General features: G+C 32.1%; 1 protein-coding gene across 2 annotated transcripts in view; it reads right to left on the reverse strand.

Moving 5' to 3' along the window:
* Positions 1-550: 550 nt before the first annotated feature.
* Positions 551-21,282, reverse strand: part of LOC143194730 (uncharacterized) — a 43,105-nt gene continuing 22,373 nt past the window's right edge. For both annotated transcript variants that reach the window (XM_076401383.1, XM_076401382.1), the window contains exons 2-4: positions 3,508-3,740; positions 3,224-3,447; positions 551-1,613 (exon numbers count right to left, since the gene is read on the reverse strand). In XM_076401383.1, coding sequence (XP_076257498.1) covers positions 750-1,613; positions 3,224-3,447; positions 3,508-3,739 — 1,320 coding nt within the window. In that variant the 5' untranslated portion in view covers position 3,740 and the 3' untranslated portion in view covers positions 551-749. The remainder of the gene's footprint in view (positions 1,614-3,223; positions 3,448-3,507; positions 3,741-21,282) is intronic.

Raw genomic sequence — 21,282 nt, forward strand, 5'->3', positions numbered from 1 at the left:
CATGAGTTCGAATCCCACCGGATCATAGTTGTGTAAATTTATATTTGTAATAGATTGCCCATAGGCAAATAATGTTTTACATAGATGAGGCTTGGATCGATATAAAAGAGTAAGCGGTGTTTTGGATAATTAAATTTAATGTACAGTACTTGAACTGTAGAGAAATTTAGAGTCAAGTCAACAAAAAAGAACATAAAATAATCCGAATTACCTCAAAATTTGATAAAACTTAGATACCTATTAGGACATTTTAGGGGAGCTAAAAACAGAGTTCAAAAAATTCTGTTGGTCAAAAAGTTCTTCTTGAGTGAAATAAAAAAAAATCATGTTAAATCAAATTATACAGTTGAAAAAATATTTAAATCCAAAAATACATTTTGTTGGAAAGATAATCGATCAATATCGAAACTTTAAAACCAAAAGCAAAATATAGAATCGTAAAAGTAACTAAAAAGGGATATGCATTTAAAGAAAGCAACATTTCTAATAACTATATGTGTGTTTTATTAACTATTCTTTTAATTACAACAACAATATTATTTGACTAGATTTAATGGGTATATTAACCTTTTAAACAGTGCTTTTAATATTACAGTATTAATTATCAGAGTTCACCCCAAAATTAAAAAATAACAATTATTTACTAATAGATAATATTGTCTATAAGAAATCCTAAAAATTAAATGTCTCTTTTATTTTACATCAATGATTTCGTTCTAATCTCCCTGCTCCTTTAATTCCGCGAAGCTTTAAACATCATCCTGGATATCAACGACCTCTAGTGGTGGACTACCAACACTTTCTATTTCAGACGTGCTGACGTCACCGTCAGAAAAAGACGAATCTTGACTAACGGGTGTCAGAGTCTTCTTGTGGCTCATATAATCAACCACCAGCTCCAACCCAATCAAAGCTCTCAAATCTTTAACGCGTTTCTCCTTTTCAGCTTCACTTTCTTCTTGGTTTACGTCGTCTTTCACTGCAGATTCCTTTATATTAACTGAATTTTTCGAATCATCAACTGTTATATCATGCTCCGCCATTCCCCCGTCCAATGGTTCTGTACCAGAATGAGAAATATTTTGTTTAACGTCGTTCAAATTCTTGTATATCGTACTGATGTGACCCATAACATAATTGATGCCGGTTTTATTCGAGCTTTTGTCAAACCCCATTGATTTAACATCAAATCTTTTTTGGGTTTTATCGTTTTGGCGGTTTTTATTTGATGCATTTCCGTTCGGCACGGAGAATGCCGAAGAGTGTCTTTTCTGTCTAAAAATATCAACGGGCGGTTCTTCGATTTTTACCGACTTCTCTTCAATCTCCATTTTTTCCTGTGGCTTTTCACTGACCACAGTGCTAGATGTGACGTTAGTGCTATTTTCTTTAACTTGGCTGTTGTTTTGTCTATCGTATATATGTCCAGACACTCGTAAGTCGATGAAGAAGTGAAGAGGATCGATTCCGTAAGGCGGTGTGGAGTAAATAGGTGGGTACCATATAGGTGGTGGCGGAGGTAATACTAAATTGGTCGAATTTTCTGTTTGTGGGGGGAAGTGGGCCGGCTGGTCCTCAACCTTTGGTACTTTAGCGTCGTGGTGGTCTTCGAACTATACAAAACAAAATTGTTTATATTTTAATTTAGCCAGAAATAAATAAAAAGGTTTTCACGTATTAACTATTTTTGCTGAATTTAAAAAATCATGATAAATATAAATGATATTTCATATTTTATTAGGTAGTTAGATGCTTCCATACCAATATATGTTAATAAAAATGCGAAGTATCAATGCAAACAACGTTTAAAATCTATTTATTTTTGACATCAAATAACAGTTTTCCATGTAGTATTACTGTGTTATTCGGTGTTCGTTCGTGTTTGTTAATCATGGAACATACTAAATTACATTATCGGCATTCATTAGTTCTGTTGTTTAACATGTGAATAAATCTACTGCAGAAGCCTATTAACACTTTCAGAAACTTATGGTGATGTTGCTGAATGGCATAGAATGGCCTAGAGGAACAAAAAATCGAAGAAAATGAATTACAAGATTTATCGGACGAAAACGCAGCTCAAATTGACAAAGAGCTTTCAGGTAGCTTAGCAGTTCATACATCACTTTCAGAAGTTTACATGCAATGAGAAATACCTAAAATAAGGAATTTTGAACCGTTTTAACATTATGGATTTATAGCCTTTTGCTTAAAAAAAGTAAAATTTTTCATTGGCGTATTGTCACTGACGTTGAAAAGAGGATCTATTATAATAATCCCGAAGTGAAAAAAGTCATGGATTAGTTCCACATCTACACGGAAGCGAAACATTCATGACCATAAAGTTTTGCTGTGCATATGAATATCATCAAGGAGTTGTATGTCATGATCAGTTAAAACTGAATAAAACTGTTACAAAAGATGTCTACCGTTACTATGTCTACTTATACACATTGTATGACGTATTGATGCTAAAAAGACCAACAGTAGCAAGTAATTCGCAAAGTTATAAGCTTGCATGACAACACTAAGCCACATGTTGCAAATCTTATAAAGAATACACTTGTAATTGCAGTTGCAGCTTGAATGGAAAGTTGCCATACACAGCATACTAGATATAAACCAACATCACTCTTTTGTCAGGGTATCGCCATAATATTGGTAAAAGGAAAAGAAAAATTGAAAATAATGTAAAATACTTTAATTAATATATATTTTACAAATGGCTTCTGGAAATCTTGATTCATTACAGAAGACAACGGGATTTCTAGGACTCTCAGTAATATAACTTTCTGCAGAATAACGTTAGGGTTACTTATAAGAGAGTTGGTAGGTATTTTTTCAACAATTTAGTATATCCAATTAACATTTAGCATTTCCATAAAAAGGAAAAATTTTCATCAATAATGTATCGCAAAAAATAGATCTAATAAAACATTTTATTTGTCACGAATTTTTCTGAAATCAAAATGAATAAGATTTTACTGGAATCTCCGAAGGAAATATTCACATTTTTGGTTGAGCAGTGTTATATCCGGTGATAATAAATTGATATAAGAATATCAGTTAATTTTACAGCATCAACAAACTTTATGTTACTCAGCTTGTAATTGTAATAATAATTAGTAATAATTTCTTTACTCAAGAAGGAAATCATATTTGTACACTTAATAGTACCAATTAAGAAGAAAACAAGATGCGTTAGGAACTATTAAATAATTACCTTTTGAACTGGCACAGTCTCAGTAGTTAATTCAAGGGCCGTTTCTTCACTTTTTCTCATACTTTTAATCATCCACGGTTCATTGTTGTCGCATTTTTCATTACTTCTCTCAATTTTTGCCTCGCTTGCACTGATAGTCCTTGGAAAACTTTCCCGGCTAACATGCCCCCAACTTCGTTTCTTTGGTCGTCTTGGTGAATGTCCAAAATACATATTCGAGTTTCCTAGAATAACAATAAACGATACAATTAACGATTTTCAATAAAAATGTATCGTTCACCCACCGGCAAACCCTGGTGACATATTGTTTCGTTGGGCATTTTGCTCATTCTTCGCCTGTACGAAAGATCTCAGCATTTCACTAAAAAAATATGTGTTTGGCAACAGAGACATGTTGTATAAATATGGAGGTGTCGCAGCAAGAAGTCTGGAGACAAGATCCGTGTTCCTCAACTCCAGCGGTGATAGTTTGGCTTTGGGTGGTGGTAACATATGTGTTTCTTGAGTTGAAGACATTCTGAAAATATAACGATATATATTAATTTTTGGATATAAAATTATTCAACTTCCATATTTTTGCATTTATGAATTGATTTAAATTTTATGAGGAATTTCAAACGTTTTACAAGGTTTGGTTCAAGCAAAAAAATTCATATAACCAACACCCATCAAACGTTAATAGTTAAAAATATTTGAGGGGCTTGATTATTTAAAAATTAGTATGATGTTTCATTCATTCATTCATTTTGCAATCCTTGCTTATTCACTCATTTGATTTCGAATATATTAAAATGTAAAAAACAAAAGTATGCTGATTTATGCCATATACTCATATATAATAAGTTTGACTTATTTTGAAAATAATTTAATTTTATTAAGTTTTCTGAGTAATTATATTCCCCCTTAATAACTAATACTATACAAAGCTCGAAGGCGAAGAAGCATGGTCATAGTTGAAAACAAGGTTTATGTTTCAGTGAAGTATTTATCATTTAAACAACCTTTATTTTAAGAGACTCTTTATTTGTTAAATATTTTCATTATTGATTGAGGTATAATGGTGGGCGATTATACAAATAAGGCGATCAAAATTAGATTTTATCATCTGTGAAATCAACGAAAGGGGGGACGAATAGTCGTCTCGCTATCATTAATTTTCTTAGATTTAATAAAGGTGCGACGGGACAAGACTGTCGTCGTCGCAGGATCCTGCAAATGATTTATTAATTTGTCGAAATGAGTAGAACCAAATGTGGTTGAATTCAATAGAGACCATCTTCGAACGGTTGCTCTACAAATAATTTTACCTAATGGATTTAAGATGGAGAAAATACATTACGGTTTAGAATCACTACGTTCCCAAAATTTCTAAAAATAAATGTTACCAAACAAAATATTAATGTTTCATTTCAGATAAGTATTATAATTAAAAGCATTGCCATCACTTAATAAATCCTAGAGCTAAGGAAATGTTCCCTTAAGAGTACATGTAACTGATTCCATAATATGTCCATAATCTGTCCTTGGTCAATAAAAATTCTATATATCGTAGAACGATTATTTTATCACTTTGATCGACAACTTTTTTTAAGTATGCAATAATAGGTTCATTGTAAATGTAGAAATAAATTAAGTTTTTCCGACGTCTTACATTTAATCCAATTAATCTATCAGCATTTGATTCTACATCGTAAAGATGATTCGTATTATCAAATATCAGTACTGTTAAAATTTGCCATATAACATGAATTGGGAAAAATAAAATCGAAAAAGATACAAAGCTTACTATTTATGTTTCTGGTCTTAGCCGAAGTGTAAGTATTGACATTTCCTGGTAACACTTTCATTTAAAACTACGGATCTTGTTGAACATAACTTATTATTAAGATTTGTGTTGTCTACAACTTAATCAAAATCAAAAAGTTAAATTAACTCGTTAGCGATTTTTCGACGTGGGTTATGAAGATAATAATGTATCGATCAGGAATTCGTAAATTCCGTGAAAGTCGGCCAAAATTCGATATTTTACCAGAAAATACGGACGCCGTGTCCAATCCTATAAAACAAGATTGGCATAATCTGACAAATGCTCAAAGGTAAACTTTTTTGATAAAAGATATTTTTAACTTTTAGATTATACGATTCATATAAACCTTACAAACAACTATTGCTTACAATTATTTCTGAAAAGATCAGATAGTTACTTTTAGCATGCTTTTGCGACAAATATAAACTGATTAACTATAGATTCTTTACGCCGAACCAATATGATAATAATACTGACAAGTGTTTTTAAAAAGATCAGATAATTTTAAGTCACAGACGAGGGAAGGAAGCGTTAAATGTTGGGCAGCTTTGTTTGTTTTGAAGTTTTGAAGGGAAGACGAACGAACTGAACTGTCTGAAACTGAAAAACTCGTTAAAAACTATTTTGCAGAACACAATATTGTAATATTAAAGTTGCAAACGCGCTCCTTTGATTCGAATTTTTATACACTTGGCACTCAACTCATTTTTTTCGGCACATTAAAAACTGATTAATTGGTCAAAAAATTTTCTACCCGAAGAAACAACCAATGAAAAGCTTTAAAACATATATTTTAGAATTCCATGAATTAAAGTGAAAAAATTCCCACAAAAATCGGTTCCAATACAGAGAAAAGAAAAGAAAAAGTCCATTTTTTATTTTCAATTTCAACTTTTTCTTATAGATATTCCCAAATTTCGAGGATTTTCCAACAAGTTAACATTATCACATTTAGAAATTTTAATATCCTGTCGTGCTTATATTTTAATAACGATTCTTCTATTTATTCAATTCGAGCTTTTCTGTTGACAAAAGCGTTTCCTATTCCCAAATCTGCCACTTCTAGATAATGGAAATTATCAGGTGTTCACAAGATTGTATTAACAGCAATGTTCCTTCAATCAAATGAAAAAACCAAAACCAAAATTGTATTTTATATGTTCAAAATTCCTCCAAGCTGAGAAAAATGTTAATTACACAATAAACACAGAAATAAAGGAGAACTTTCATATGGATATAGTGACAGAAGGAATCTATAACAGTAACGGTCATATTGCTCATCTCTCTGTTACCTTTATGATATATTCTCACTTATACTGTTATTGGGATTCAAATAACAAATATGTAACCAAAATATAAATTCTTCCGAAGTTCTTCCAAATATTTTAAGCGATTTTATGCTATCATAATAGATGTATTTAATATCTCTGTATTGTGCCAAAAAATGCAGTTCCCTTAAAGGGATGAATTAAAAATCATGATCACGTCAGAACGATAAAATTTACATTTTGTATATTAAATTTGAACAGCCACAAATCAAATATTGAACAGAAAATTGAATACACGAACGTAGCTTAGAAGTTCCCACAGATGTCGCAATTAATTTAAGACTGTTTGCTTAAATCCTTGATATCCTATTCTGTCCTTAACATGCTGTCCCTTGTCTAAGAATTAATGTATTATATGATGTAAAATATTTACAATCCCGCAATATCGTAATAATGTAATAATGTATTATAGATCAAAAAACTAAATTTATGAGTAAGTATACTGACTTAAAATTACATACAAAACTTATGTAATATATTAAACTGAATTTTTGTTTGTCCTCGATGCCTGCCTAAACTGTTAATAATAAAAATGTAAATTAATAATTGAAAAATTGGGTAATATTTGTCACATTTAACAAAACGTTATCCAATATATTAAAATATCGGAAGAACGCAAAAATTAATACACCAAAAATCTATATAAATAAAAAATATTTTTTACTTTATGTTTCCATCTCCTAAGTACACGAATCAACTCTACGGTTTCGCGACTACAGATAATATTATGAAGTTGTGTCCAGAATTATAAAAATAACAAACGCCTATTACATTTATTTTTAACAAAAACCAAAACAATATGTGTATAAGTTTCTCAGACGATTAGCAGTCCCTGTTTTAAGTAAAATGTAATTATTGCCGAAATATTAAGGAAATTCAACGAGAAATAATTATCTGTAGTCAAAGAATGACATCATCTAATAATCTAATAATGATTGCATCTTCTAATAATCGAGATTAATCGATGAACTCAATAGTTCTTGCATTGATTGCATATGAATTGGAAACGGTCGTTTAGAACGTAAACTTTAAAAAAGAAAATACTTTTATGCATCATAGCCTTATGCCGACACGTGCAAAAACTGGCTTTAAAAAGTAATATACGTGTACGTAATTAAAATCACAATCAATAAATCTACATGATTTAGTTTTGAATTCAAATAATTCACAGTTTTTTTTTTCGTTTCAAGTTTTCTAAAATATCTCAAAAATCTAGAAACACCATCGGTAACTCAATGAACGGGCTATATTAACAGATGAAAATAGGGATGTTAATATTGTTAAACACTGCATGACCAACGAGACGAAAATGCGTTCATTGATTTCATTGTTCATTGATTGATTCAATCCCGTTGCATATTTTGATTTTAAAAAGTATCGTGCCTAAAATACTTCACAACGGCTTTGCAATGGCTTCAAACTTTGAAGAAAAATTAAAGGACAGATATGTTATTCGAGTTGAAACACTTCCTAGAGCACAGTTTAATATGATTATTAACAAGCAGCACAATCACTGTACAAGGAATGGACAATATAATATCTGATCTAGCTGACAAATATACAATATTTGTTTATTAATAAGGTGTTAACAAATGAAATTCTTCGCAGCATAAATTCGTAGATAATATAAATAATTTTTTTAATAAGACATCCGCCAATTGCTTCAATGATGTTAGGGATGGAAATCTGTTCCTCACTTTCTGCTCTACAAATTCCCAAAACGGTTCAGTTATGTTGAGGTTTGGCGACTGTGCTGAACAGGAATGATATTTTTATACTCCTCAAACCAAGAGTGAACCTCTTTGGCAATTTTTATGGGCACATTATCACCTGGAAGTATATATAAGAAATAGAAACATTTAGAATAACAAAATGCAGAACACATATATTTTTGTAGCTTGACACCTGACAATTTAAATGCTTTTCTTTGTTAAACGATAATAGTAAACAATAAAAAATTCAAAAATAAGCAAAAGTGGAACAGGACTGTGGCACATGTCATACAGACTAATTCAAATATTTCATGGGCAAATTCCCTGGTCATGTACCCTCTAATTTCGGTGATTAGAATTAGCCCCCAGAACATATGATTTAACACCATTTCATTACTTCTCATATAATGACTTGAGGTCAAAAGTCAAAGCCAACAAGCCACATAAGCCGTGTATAAAATAAGATAATAATGGCATTTTAAATTAGAGCAAATTTATGTAAAATGGTTGTAACATAAAGTGTAAATATAAAATGAAAATTTTTTTGTTCGAATGTGAGAATTCGAGAATGGTTATTTACAACCAGACACAGTAGGCGCTGAGATAGCGTACCTAATTTTTTTATCTTTTAAACATGTTTCGATTGTGACCAAAAAAATTGTATTTATTGCAATGTTACTAGTCGTTACAGACTAACCTAGAATTTACATTTACAAAACACATATACATCTACATCTACAAGTGTAGAGTAGGTAAAGTATTGGTTTCAATACACTTCCTTGTGATACACCTGCTTTAGCATCTTTTATTATAGAGTAGGCTTCCTATTGTTTGGCTCTAAACATTCAGAGTGTAATGTAGTATTTCAATAATTCAATGAGTTATTTAGGTAACAAGTTCTATAACTTGAACAAGCCCGTTATACCGAAGCTTATCGAGGCATGTGCATCATCTTACAAGAATATTGCTAAACCTTTTTACCTCTTTTTACCTTCATAGGCTTTTTCAATTACATCTGTTATTCATAGCTAGTTATTTTATGAAATGTGAAAGGGTTTAAAGGACAAACACTTGGAATTTACTATAAAATACTATTTTATTTGAAGGAACGAAAGATTTGTTGAGAAATATATAATAATATTGAGAAATATACATATATCCATATATAATGTAAAACTCCATGCTACAACTAACTACTATAATATTATCAAGCATCCTTCGTTCTGAAACCGTCCAGAGACAACTCGATAAAGTCCCGAGCGTGACGAAACATCCAGCGCCACAATGAAAAATCCCCATCTCTTATGCAAATGTACGTTTTCTCCCCCACAAATTATTTTAAAGTCGATCCGGCAGATTTGTAACGCTCTATTATGCCAGAAGTGGCTTTCCGTGTACGCGATATTCGAAGCTATCTCGCAAATATACATATGTCTTATCGTTTCGCTTTTATTTGCGATGTCTTTTTACCAACGCGATGTTTTTCCACACGGGGCGACACACGGGGAGGATTTCTGGAGGAACACTGATTTTCTTACGTGACGACGTCTTTTCATTGACTGTATATCATTAAACGGGTGCCGGTTTTGGGAAATAAACTGTCACTGTGTTAAAAAGAATCGCCTGACGTGTCATACGTTTTAGGCAAAAGAGATATGAATATCATTTAATATACATCTTATAAGTTCACTATCTACTATTTTCTACCATTTTCAATTAAACTATCTTTCTGTCGAGTAATTAGCGGGAATTGATTGGGATCTTTATCAGTAAATTGACACAAGTTTTCTTCATACTGATTCGGAACTTGTACCAGAGCTAGACATTGTCATCTCATCTATAACATAATTTACGATTTTTATAATGGATAGAAACACCAAACACCAAACACAGAATTTATCTTTCTGACGGTGACTGAAGCAAGTACATATGAGTGCAGTGAATTTAAAGCGGTCAAAATACGGTGAAAATATTTCTCTCATCTTAGAGTTCCATCAAAATGAATCAACTGGGATGATCATCATTAAAGATTGGGAAAATTGCTGATGTTTCCATGTGATGTATATCTAAATGAATTCATTCAGTTTTAAGTAATTATTTCTTTGTAAAAATCGTGGTTTTCGGAATAGCGCCTTGAAAAACAGAATACGCGATAAATGAAACAAATTATATATTCAAAAAATGCTTTGACAATGGGATTATTTAAGTGCATAGGTGTAGTGGTATTATTTCGGAAGGGGCCTCCAAAGGCGAAAATAAAATTAATTTCAGCATAACGTTAATAAATGCTTTAGAAAGATCATTGTTGCACAGTGTGACTTATGAAGAAAATTTGCTTATAAACTTATTATTGAAGTAAAAATCTTAGTATATGTACATAATATCAAGAAGTCATCATCACCAATCCACAATTCCAATATACTGCTACTGATTCCTAACGACTTCTTCACTAAATCTTGCAGCTGTTGCTAGACAATCGGTCTCAACCGTTTTGAGTATGAATAATGTTACATATTTCAGACTGTAACAGTGTCCAAGTCTCGGAACCATGCAAACCACTTTCTTGTCCTGTATTACTAATTCTAAGTACTTAAAGTCCTGCATTTGCTCTAAATGAATACTCTTTACCAATTTACGATAATAGGCGATTCGTCAGTTTTGAATATCTTGGCATTTTCTTCATTAATTCATATGTCAAATAATTTTGTTATAGGTCTTATGTCCTGATGTTTAGAGTATCATAATGAACACCATACATATATTCAATTACTTTTCGAATAATTGCATCCAATACTATATTGAAGATAAACGGATACAGCTCCTTAGCGAATAACTCAAATAAGCTTAATAAATCGTGTCACATCATTTATTTAAATTTGTAGTAAATAAATTGTTACTAGTCCTTGTAGACTAACCTACAACTTCACACCTATCACAAAACTAGTGTACTCCGAAGGTATATAGAACTGTGAAAGAAAAACCCGACATATGCAAAACTTTCATCCTAACGGATTAACAAAATTCGAGAGTAACAAGAATCATCTTTGAAAAATCTCTTTATTTACAAAGAATTTAGATTTTCGCGAGCAGCTTTTGATATAATTTGATATCTAGTGAAATCTACTGCTGCTTAAGAAATGTCACAGTATATCATTGTACTAAAAGTAATTCTAAAGGTAATTAGGATTTCTCTGTATCTTTTAGTGGATTAACATTTAATTTATTTCAGGTTTCATTTGGAAACAAAGCACTAACTAAATATTGCAGGTAATAAATACATTAATTTAGAGAATATCGAATTTTAAGCAGATTGTAAGTAGATGAGCGAAAGCCATCTACTAACCGGAAAAAATTACAGTTACTGTTATAAAGATGTTCCACCGAAGGGTGGAATAAATAAGTAAAGAAGGTTGCAATTTTATTTTAAAATTTAGGCAAAGAAACTATTTTTTTCAATCTGTCTAGCGTATTTATTGCTTTTCATTATATATTTTAAGTGAGAATATGGATAAAAGATAAAAATTGTACGAATAATAAAGTAAAGAAAATATGCAGATAAAATTAAACTACACAATATACATCCATAGAATACATAGGACAAAAAGAAGAAATTATGAATTATTAACAGTAACTTTGTAAATATTTATTTGCATTGATAAATTCTAATATGTTTAACAACTAATGCAATAAGATATGTAACTATATAACATTTTATTCTTTAAAACTTGTACCAATTATTTTGATAATTTACTTTATAGACTAAGTTTTCAAATGGTAGTTAAAAATTAATTATTATAGTACCATCTATTCACCGTAATTTATTGGAGATAGAAATAACTATTTTTAATGAAAATAATGAGGATTTCTTGTGAGTGAACTTCTTGTTTTATTTGAGGGATATGGACTCTATATCCGAAGAATGCTTTATCTATTGTACTGTAACTGTTATTCTCACATTACAAAATTCCCTCTCCAACAAAAACCAATTCCATTTCATTTAACTGTTTCCAACCCGGTGGTTTCGGAATCCCAAAAACAATATTCGTAATTAGAAGAAAACTCGCCGCGTCTTCCCTCGATCCTCCCTCCTGCCCCGTCCTACTTCTCCGCGACGGCTCCGAAAAACCCCATCAGTAAACTTTCTGCGAAAATAAAGAAACAAGCCATAAGGAATTAGCCACGGCATAAAAGCCATTTAAAATTCAGATGCGCTGGATGGGCGGTCCTCCGCTGAACGGTTGAATCATGGAAATTGGCAAGAGCGACAATCGCGGATAATTTTTACCGAGGCACGAGACAAATTCCGTTGAGTGGTTGACAAAGAACCGAAACTTTTGTTTCCATTCTAGGCCGACGGAATGGTGAGGTGAGGAGGGGGCGCAATTGTTATTATGATTTTTCGTTTCATTGGTATTCCTGTATTGATTACTTTCTTTTCATAAGTTACTAGCTGCTCCCGGGAGGCATTGCAACGCTACATTATCGTTTATTAACTCGTTGCTATTAGTTGTTAGTGAATAACCTGCAGATTGTTTTTACAATAACTTGACTACGCAACGACATACAGCGAGCATTCTTTAGAGATGTAGAGGAATGGCATAGAAGAAAATAGGAATAGAGGAAGCAATTCGAAGCCCAATTCATGGATTTTGCCATCGTTTTCACTGACTTGTGACAAGGTGCATTGTATTGGTAAAGCAGCACTTTCTTTTTCTTCAAATGTGGCCGTTTTTCGGCGATTTCGTCCTTCAAACGGTCCAATAACGCTATGGAATAATCGCTGTTGATGGTCCTTCCTTTTTTAAGGTAGTTAATGAAAATTATTCCATGCGCATCCCAAAATACAGACGCCATAACCTTGCCAGCCGACTGTTGCGTTTTCCCACGCTTTAGAGCTGGTTCATCGTATGCAGTCCAATCGGATCACTGTCGATTGGACTTCGGAGTGAAATGATGGAGCTATGTTTCATCCATTGTAACATATCGACGCAAAAATCGGGTTTATTATGCCTGATCATCTTCGAACACTGCTCCGAATCATCAACTCGTCGCTGTTTTTGATTAAAAGTGAGCTCGCACGGCACCCACTTCGCACAGAGCTTTCTCAAACTTAAATATTCATAAATGATATGACGTACACGTTCAGTTGATATCTTTAAGGTGTTTACTATTTCATTCAATTTCAATTTACATTCAAAATCATTTTGTGGATTTTTAATGTTTTCATCGATAACAACCTCTTTTAGGCGTCCACTACGTTCACCGTCTTCGGTGCTCATTTCACTACGTCTAAACTACGCCCTGGGGCAGAGTCCGGAAACTAACGAAATTCCTTTTTATCCATTTTTTTTAACAATGACAAAAGTTGTTTCACTCAAAATGCTATAATTCACAAACTAATGATCCGACAACTGCCAAATTTATAAACGCATCTTTTGAGGGTTAGGGCTAACTAAAAAACATATGGATTTAATTCTAGTAGCGCCATCTATGTGTCATGCCCGAGACTTTCCAATTCACCTGTTATACTTTACTTACTTTATACATACTTTAAGAAATTATACATAATATACACTTATGTCATTCACTAAAAATATTTTATTGTACCATGAATTAATACAAATACGTAAAAAAGTATATGTAGGCCTATAAATTAATTTCAATATTATTTTATGTTATTCTCATTACTATACAATATTATGTTTTAAAGATATGAAATTCCTTTTTCCGACTAACCTACAATTTGTCTTTATGATAATTTAACTCTAGGTATATAACTAGGAAGACTCATCGGCCCCATCTCAGTCTCTGGTGAAATAATGTATATACATGTCACTGCTGTATTTTTGTTATATTCACCTCACTACACAACACTACACAAGATCAGATGGCTTGATTCTCTTTCAGTCTGTGTCCTGCTCTGATGGTATCCAAAGTTGCAATACTTCAATATTGTCATGAGAATGGAGTCTTTCCTCATGCCCCGTTACAATTCTCTTGATTTCTTGACTGACTATGGGTATCTGAAACTCTCGATGTAGGTAGTCAGTCCTATAGTATTTGGGTGCACCCACAATACTTCTCAGGACTTTCTTCTGAAAAATTTTTATTTTATTTATGTTACTCTTTGCAGAACATCCCCATAATTGAAATTCGTATGTCCATATAGATTTTAGTATTTGCTTATGTAATAGCAATTTATTATGTACTGATAATTGTGCTTTTCTTCCAATTAGCCAATACATTTTCCTATATTCTATGCAATATGAAGGGTTTAAAACAACAAAAGCTTTTATTTTACTTCAAAAACTTTTTTAAGTTAAGAAAAGATGTGGCAACTTGTTAAACCTCGATACAAAAGGACATTGACGATTTAAATTTACTCTAACATAAACCAAACCCTATATCTGGACATCGCGCTCATCACACCATTCAGTTTTAACATAAACACATTGCCTTATTTCTTCCAATAAACAGTCTTTGCGGCAAGGGTCGCATCAGTCACAGGATATAACACATCTCTTCTAAAGAAACGACCAATGGGATGTACGTTGTCATTGTCCCTCCTGAACAGCTTAGAGCTCTATTAATTTTTTTAAGTATCGCATCGCTACACCTTCGCACTACAGTTTGTCTTTAATAATCTTCAAGATAGCATTATTATTACCCAAATGTCCACAGTTTGTATATTTTTAAGAGTTTCCCAAATTTTACTGACTTTTAGTGACTCGTCCCTGGATTACCAGAACAAGTATCACAGTTTAGGGTGCAAGGCTACCAAAAGCGGACTGAAGTTGCTGGGAATGAACATATGGAATTTGGACAGAAGCTCGCAATTCAAGGTAAACGGACATCAAAGGCGCTCAGTTTCTCAGCCGTTCAAAACATTATTCATTCATTCATTACATTTTATAACCTGTATTTACGTATATAAATTTTAGTCAATCAGGATTACGTTTGTCAGGATTGCCAACTGCTTAATAACTATAACAACCAAATTAGAAATCATCTCGAAAGACATTCCAGTCCAGTTACTGAGATGGCTAAGATGATTCTTTATGACAGATTTTACACTGTTTCCTATAGACGGTATAAGGTATAATATAGACGGTATAATTATAATAAGCTATAGTTTAACCTAAATATTAAAACAGTCACAAAAATAAATTCACAATCATGCCTCGGTGGAATTCGAACCCACAACCTGGCAGCCTGTCGCCTTACCACTGCGATTACCACGCCGAAATTCTGTAATTTATCATGCAATATTGAATACTGTAATGTGTGAATAAGAATACAGTAGTGAAACAATTGTTGGAAACAGCGAATTCGATCTTTATTTGACTTTTAATGGCATTTTGGAATAATAAACAAGCCATAAGAAGCCGAGATATATCGTTGTATTGAAACACCATTACCAGCTGCACAAACACCAACCAGTTAACAATTATTTATCGAACAACGTAAAATAAACGATCCCATCCGATAGACTCCACTTCGGAGGGAAACTTTATATTTTCGCGGTGGAAAAGTTTACGAAAGACGACCGGTTTGAAAACAGGCGGCACCGGTGTGTGCGGATGATAAGTCGCTCTTGCTTTCCAAAGAACGGCAACTTATTAAAATTAACGACGCCTATTATTCCTGCTGTCGGTCCGAAAAGATCCGCGAGACAAACCGACGCTCGTTAGAAGGATGGGACGAGATAAAAAAAGCCTCTATACACGACGATGTTCAGGAAAGCGGACCGCTACAAATGACTGACGGGCAAGCTTAAACGTTTTATTTTAATTATGATGCCTTTGATAAAGTTTTTCATCTCACCAAATATCGGCACATTTATTCTGGATTTGTATACTGCTACCGATTAATTCTGCTTATTTCCTATACTATTATACTTCATTATTAGTTATTGCTTCACTACTATTCTACTAGATATATTCTTCTATTATATATCTAACTATTTTGCAAATTTTATCCGTCAATAACAATTACCACTTCGTCGATTGTTCGTGAATTATACCACCTCGTGTGCTCGAGTACCGGCAGGAGTTTTGTCAGGTATGATGACGATATTATGGCTGTGAGACGATATTTAATCCAATACAATCATTGAGTAATATATAGAGTGTTAACTTAATACAAATAATTATAGAATTGTTTTGCGTGGTCTCAGCAAGAAGGCGCTGAGAACGTCATTTCCCTGAATTTCATTGGTTAGTTTAAATTACCTGTAATGAATTACAGGCATCTGTAATGAAAATATTTTATTAGAGAGCATTTCATTAGTCGACAATTTCATACGCATTACTAAATTTCAAATAAAACCAAAATATATTTTTTCAAAATCATTTATTAATATAAAATTCTATATAAATACAAAACTATGCAATATCAAAAAGCTAAAATATAAGAACATAATGAATATATATAGTGTATATAAACTAAGTAAAAAATAATGAAATATAAATATATTGAAATATAAATATATCTCGTGGCAAATATAATCAAAATTGTCTAAAGCTCTTTTTCCCTTTTTCATATTTCTTTAGTGCTATCAATTCAAATAAGATGTATTTAAGTTTCTATCTTTTTGCTCCCTCATACTGAAAGCAGAGCAGCACAGCTGAAGGTCTGTATCTGTTAATATTTTACTTGCTTGTTCAACATAAAAAATTATTGAGACAAGTTATAATTATTTTACAATGTTATTGTGAAAATTATGGAAGGGATAATTAAGATAGAAGATGAGAAAGGAGAAAACATATCAAAAAGTAATACTTTAAATTACTGTGCTCTTATTATGGTAAAATCAAGGAGTTAAAAAGACAGCTTAAGCATCTACTAACAATATAATTAAACAAGTATGATAATAGCTTGTCTATAAAACCAAGCTAATCTTGTTGGTCTACAAATTGTATTATACACTAGATATACACTAGATACACAACACTGTTGAACTAGACTGGAGAATGAAGATACATTATAATCAAATAATATAATCACTATATTTAAGACACAAAAATGCTGATCGTACTTTATGTCAGATACACGAAAATGGCGTCGTAAACAAACTGAAACAAACAATCGCGTTATAGAAATGAGCCAATCAAATGCATTTGTAGGCCAATTCAAACGAAACAATCAAAAAAATGGTCTCAGTGGCAGCATTTAACGGACCACGCAAAACATTTCCTTTTCGTTTTCGCCTATTTAACTAAAACCTCTATCTATACTCTATGAATGCAATTTTGAACATTTAGACTAAATCGTTGTTCTGATAAAGATATGTTTATAGTTCTTTTTTCCCACACAGATTTCCCATAAAATAAATTTGTAAGAACTGATAATCTGCATCTGATAGTGCTAACAGTGCTTCTAGTAAGTAATAAATCTGCAATTGCTTAAGATTTTGTTAACTTAATTCTGTTACAAATTTCATGTTTCTAAAAAACTTTTATGGTACAATAACTTGAAAGGTGCCATGAAATTATCCTGTACAATATGCGGTTCACCAAAAAAAAAGTTATTTGAGAACAACGCTCATATTTTTGAATATTAGCCATGAAGTGCTTAGAATCATTTCCCATCCCAGAAACAAACGCGTGTAGTGAGACCAGTTCACAAATTCACCAATTAACGCAGTAGATTCACCTACCGTATATTAATGCGTTTCAATATTAGCAAATGATTGTCATTTTCCCAATTACATATAGGAAATTAGCTAATTGGAAGAAAATCACAATTATCAGTACATAATAAATTGCTATTATATAAACAAATACTGCAACCTATATGGACATACGGAGTTTAATTATGGGGATGTTCTGCAAAGTGCTGCTGAGAAGTATTGTAGGCTCACCCAAATACTACAGGACTACCTACATAAAGACCTTCGGTCAAGAAATCAAGAGAAATACACGAGGGTATGAGGAAAGACTCCATTCTTATGAGAATATTGAAGTATTGAAACTTTTGGATATCACCAGAGCAAGACACAGGCTCAAAAGAATTAAACCATCGGATCTTGGTAGTGTTGTGTAGTGAAGTGCGTATAATAAAAAATACAGCAGTGACATGTATAAACATTATTTCACCAGAGACTGAGAGAGGGCCGATGAGTCCTCCTAGTTATATACCTAGATTTAAGTTATCATAAAGACAAATTGTAGGTTAGTCGAAAACGACTAGTAACAATGTAATAATTAAATAATAAAAAAATACCAATTATAACATATTTATTAGTACCAAAATCAATTTTTTAATAGAAATAAAATGCTGTTCTTTTCTGGATCACAGGAGCATGGCATCTGCGGAGATGGATCATACGCTTATCTACCACAAATGATAGACTTTTACGACCTAATTCAGGTCGTCTTCTTCTTATCATTGTTAATGATAAAAGTAGTAATTGTTAATAATTTGAATAAAAGTAAAAAAAGTTCTCGCGCAGTAAATTTATGAATGAAATATATTTACAAAGTATGCTTTATTATAGACAATCCCACCATATTTTAACTCTATTCTTAATAAATTTTTACTTGATTCTCATCAAATCGATAAACCTACCAAAAAAATACCTACATTTGTATCAAATATAAATAATGGTAGAGTATTAAACTGCCAGTACAGAGAAATTGTCGTCAATGACAATAGTAGCCGTTTGTTTTAATCAATATCAACATTTTTGTCACAGGATAAATTTTCAAGCGTACCATTTCAAATGTATTTTCGAATGATATTTGTTATTTTTTTGAATTAAACCCTTGATTTTTAATTTGTTATTTGAACCCTCGACTATTGCAGCATTCATGTAATTTATGTTATGAGTTTTTACGTCTATTTTTGTATTGAACTAGTCAAAAGAATCTAAATTTCGGTGTGGTTTGATTTGGTTTCGCTACACTTGGTCTAGAAATAAAAATATTTTGCATTCCATATCAACCGACAATTTTTTGACCAACTTCGGAACACTAACTTAATTGGAAACCAAATCAGAAACTCAGAATATCGATTCTGCATTCTGCTCGAAAACATTTCAAAAAATAAAATTTATTTAAATAAATTGTAATAAGTTACTTTATGCATAATCTGTAGTTACTTGCGCGTATTCTCTTAATTTTTCACTGTATAAACGCATTTATTGAGAACGTTAATTGATACAATGGATATTACCCAATTGATTTTCAACTATTTCATATTATCTATCATTTTTTACAACTTTTTCCATCCTTTTAACGATATAACGATGCCGTGACGAAATAAATTGTCTGCAACCAAGCCATACTACATCAATCTGAACAAGCACTCTGGCAAGCAATGAAAACTGACAGATTTCAACAACAATTGGGATATGAGGGAACAGCATCGCCATAGAACTCTAAATAATTGAAAAATATATCCCATTAAATTAAATTTCCATGTCCATGTATTTCACAACATTTACAAGCTGGCTTTATAGCTGCAGTGGTTAAAGTGACAGGACAGCTCTTCTATTCATACGATAATCGCAAGTTCAAATCCCGCCAGGTATGGTTGTAGAGATGTATTTTATAATTGTCCACAGGCAAGACAGGACAAACCGCCGCAGTTGTGGCAATAAATAAAAATCAACATCAGTAATTATCACATACACACATACAACATTTTTAAAACAGTGGAATGAAAAGCGAAAGGCTTTGTTTAATCAGATGTTTATTAGTAATAAAGAATGGATATATTATTGTAAATCCTAAAACCAAATAAATGTTTCATGTGAATCAGATCAAAAGTTGATATTTGTTGGGATCCAAAAAAAAAGTGTGATCCATTTGGTTGCAAAAAGCATTTGATCTTACTATTTGTAACAATTAATGAATTTTAAGCAAAAAGAAAAAGAACGCCAGAATGACTGAATAATCGAGTTAATTTAACATTTTATATCATAAAAAAAACACCTAAAATCACAAGTTTAAGGAATTATACTTTAATTGTACTATTAATTATATTTAAATAGTGCTTAGTTCGCTTTTTTTGAAGTATTACAATTTGAATGAAAAACCGACAAAAAATTCCAATTCGAACCCTTTCTTTCTGTACTGATAGTAGTTTCTACTACATAAGCCACCACAAAAATATACCTTTACTACTTCAAATTGAATTATTTCAAAATGTCTAATTATCGATTAATATAACTGGACTCGCCACTGTTACCTACTCTACGTTCGCTTGATTTAATGTAGTATATATTTTAGACAAGTTACGGTCAGTATGAATGGTCAAAATGTTCCCATTGTGACCAGCGTGACGGAAACAACTGACACAGTTCATACAAAAGAGCCCCCGTCCTGGTCAAGTCCAAGCACATTGTTCTCAACCGCGCACTATAGGAATATCTTGTACATTCTGCACAGATCGTTTTCGAATAAATGAACTCTTATCAATTTATTTGTTTTTAGAATACTATTTAAAAAATCTAACCATACGTCACAGTTTATAAGAAAAGTTGTATAGAACGTAACTCAAAAAATAAAAGAAAAAAGCTGTCATATAAGATAGAAATTAATTTTTCTTTATTATAAATAATCCAGATATATCATGATATTAATATATGTTATATAGCTCGAGTTATACGGCACTTGATATCTGGTTACGTGATATAATAATTTCGTTTACATTAAAACAGAATTAAAGCGGTAATGTCGTTTGTGTAGTCGATTAAATAAGTCGTCACACTTATTTCCGTTAGAATAAAATAATTTTAAACCTGTGCACAGAACGAAATTATTTTTTAATATGAAAGTGTTTTTTTATCTATTACATTATTACTAGGTATACATCTAGGAGAAGCCATCGGTCCTAACTTAGTCTCTAGTCTAATAATGTTTATCTGTTAACATTGCTATTTTTCTTATTAAATGGTCCTCACTACACAACACTGCCGGCTTACACTGCATTCCTGCCGTTGCGATAGTCGCGGGTTCGAATCTCGCTGGGGCATGGTTGCAAATTTATGTTTGTGATTGTTTAACATTTATGATTGTCCCTAGGCAAGAGTGCTGAAATCCGACAAGGAAAATGATCCCAATCACGCCAGTAACTAGGGTGGGTAAAACCTGATGTCTTCTGGTACGATTTCTAAGTTGGTCACTCGCCAGTCGGTAGGTTTAATGCCGAGAACCGTGGTTCGATGCCCACGTTAAACTGTAGGTCCAGTCCAGAAAAGCCCTTATT

This window comes from Rhynchophorus ferrugineus, unplaced genomic scaffold, assembly GCF_030347505.1.
Source record: "Rhynchophorus ferrugineus isolate W39M unplaced genomic scaffold, kcgeb_rfMv2 rfM4, whole genome shotgun sequence".
NCBI lineage: Eukaryota > Metazoa > Arthropoda > Insecta > Coleoptera > Curculionidae > Rhynchophorus > Rhynchophorus ferrugineus.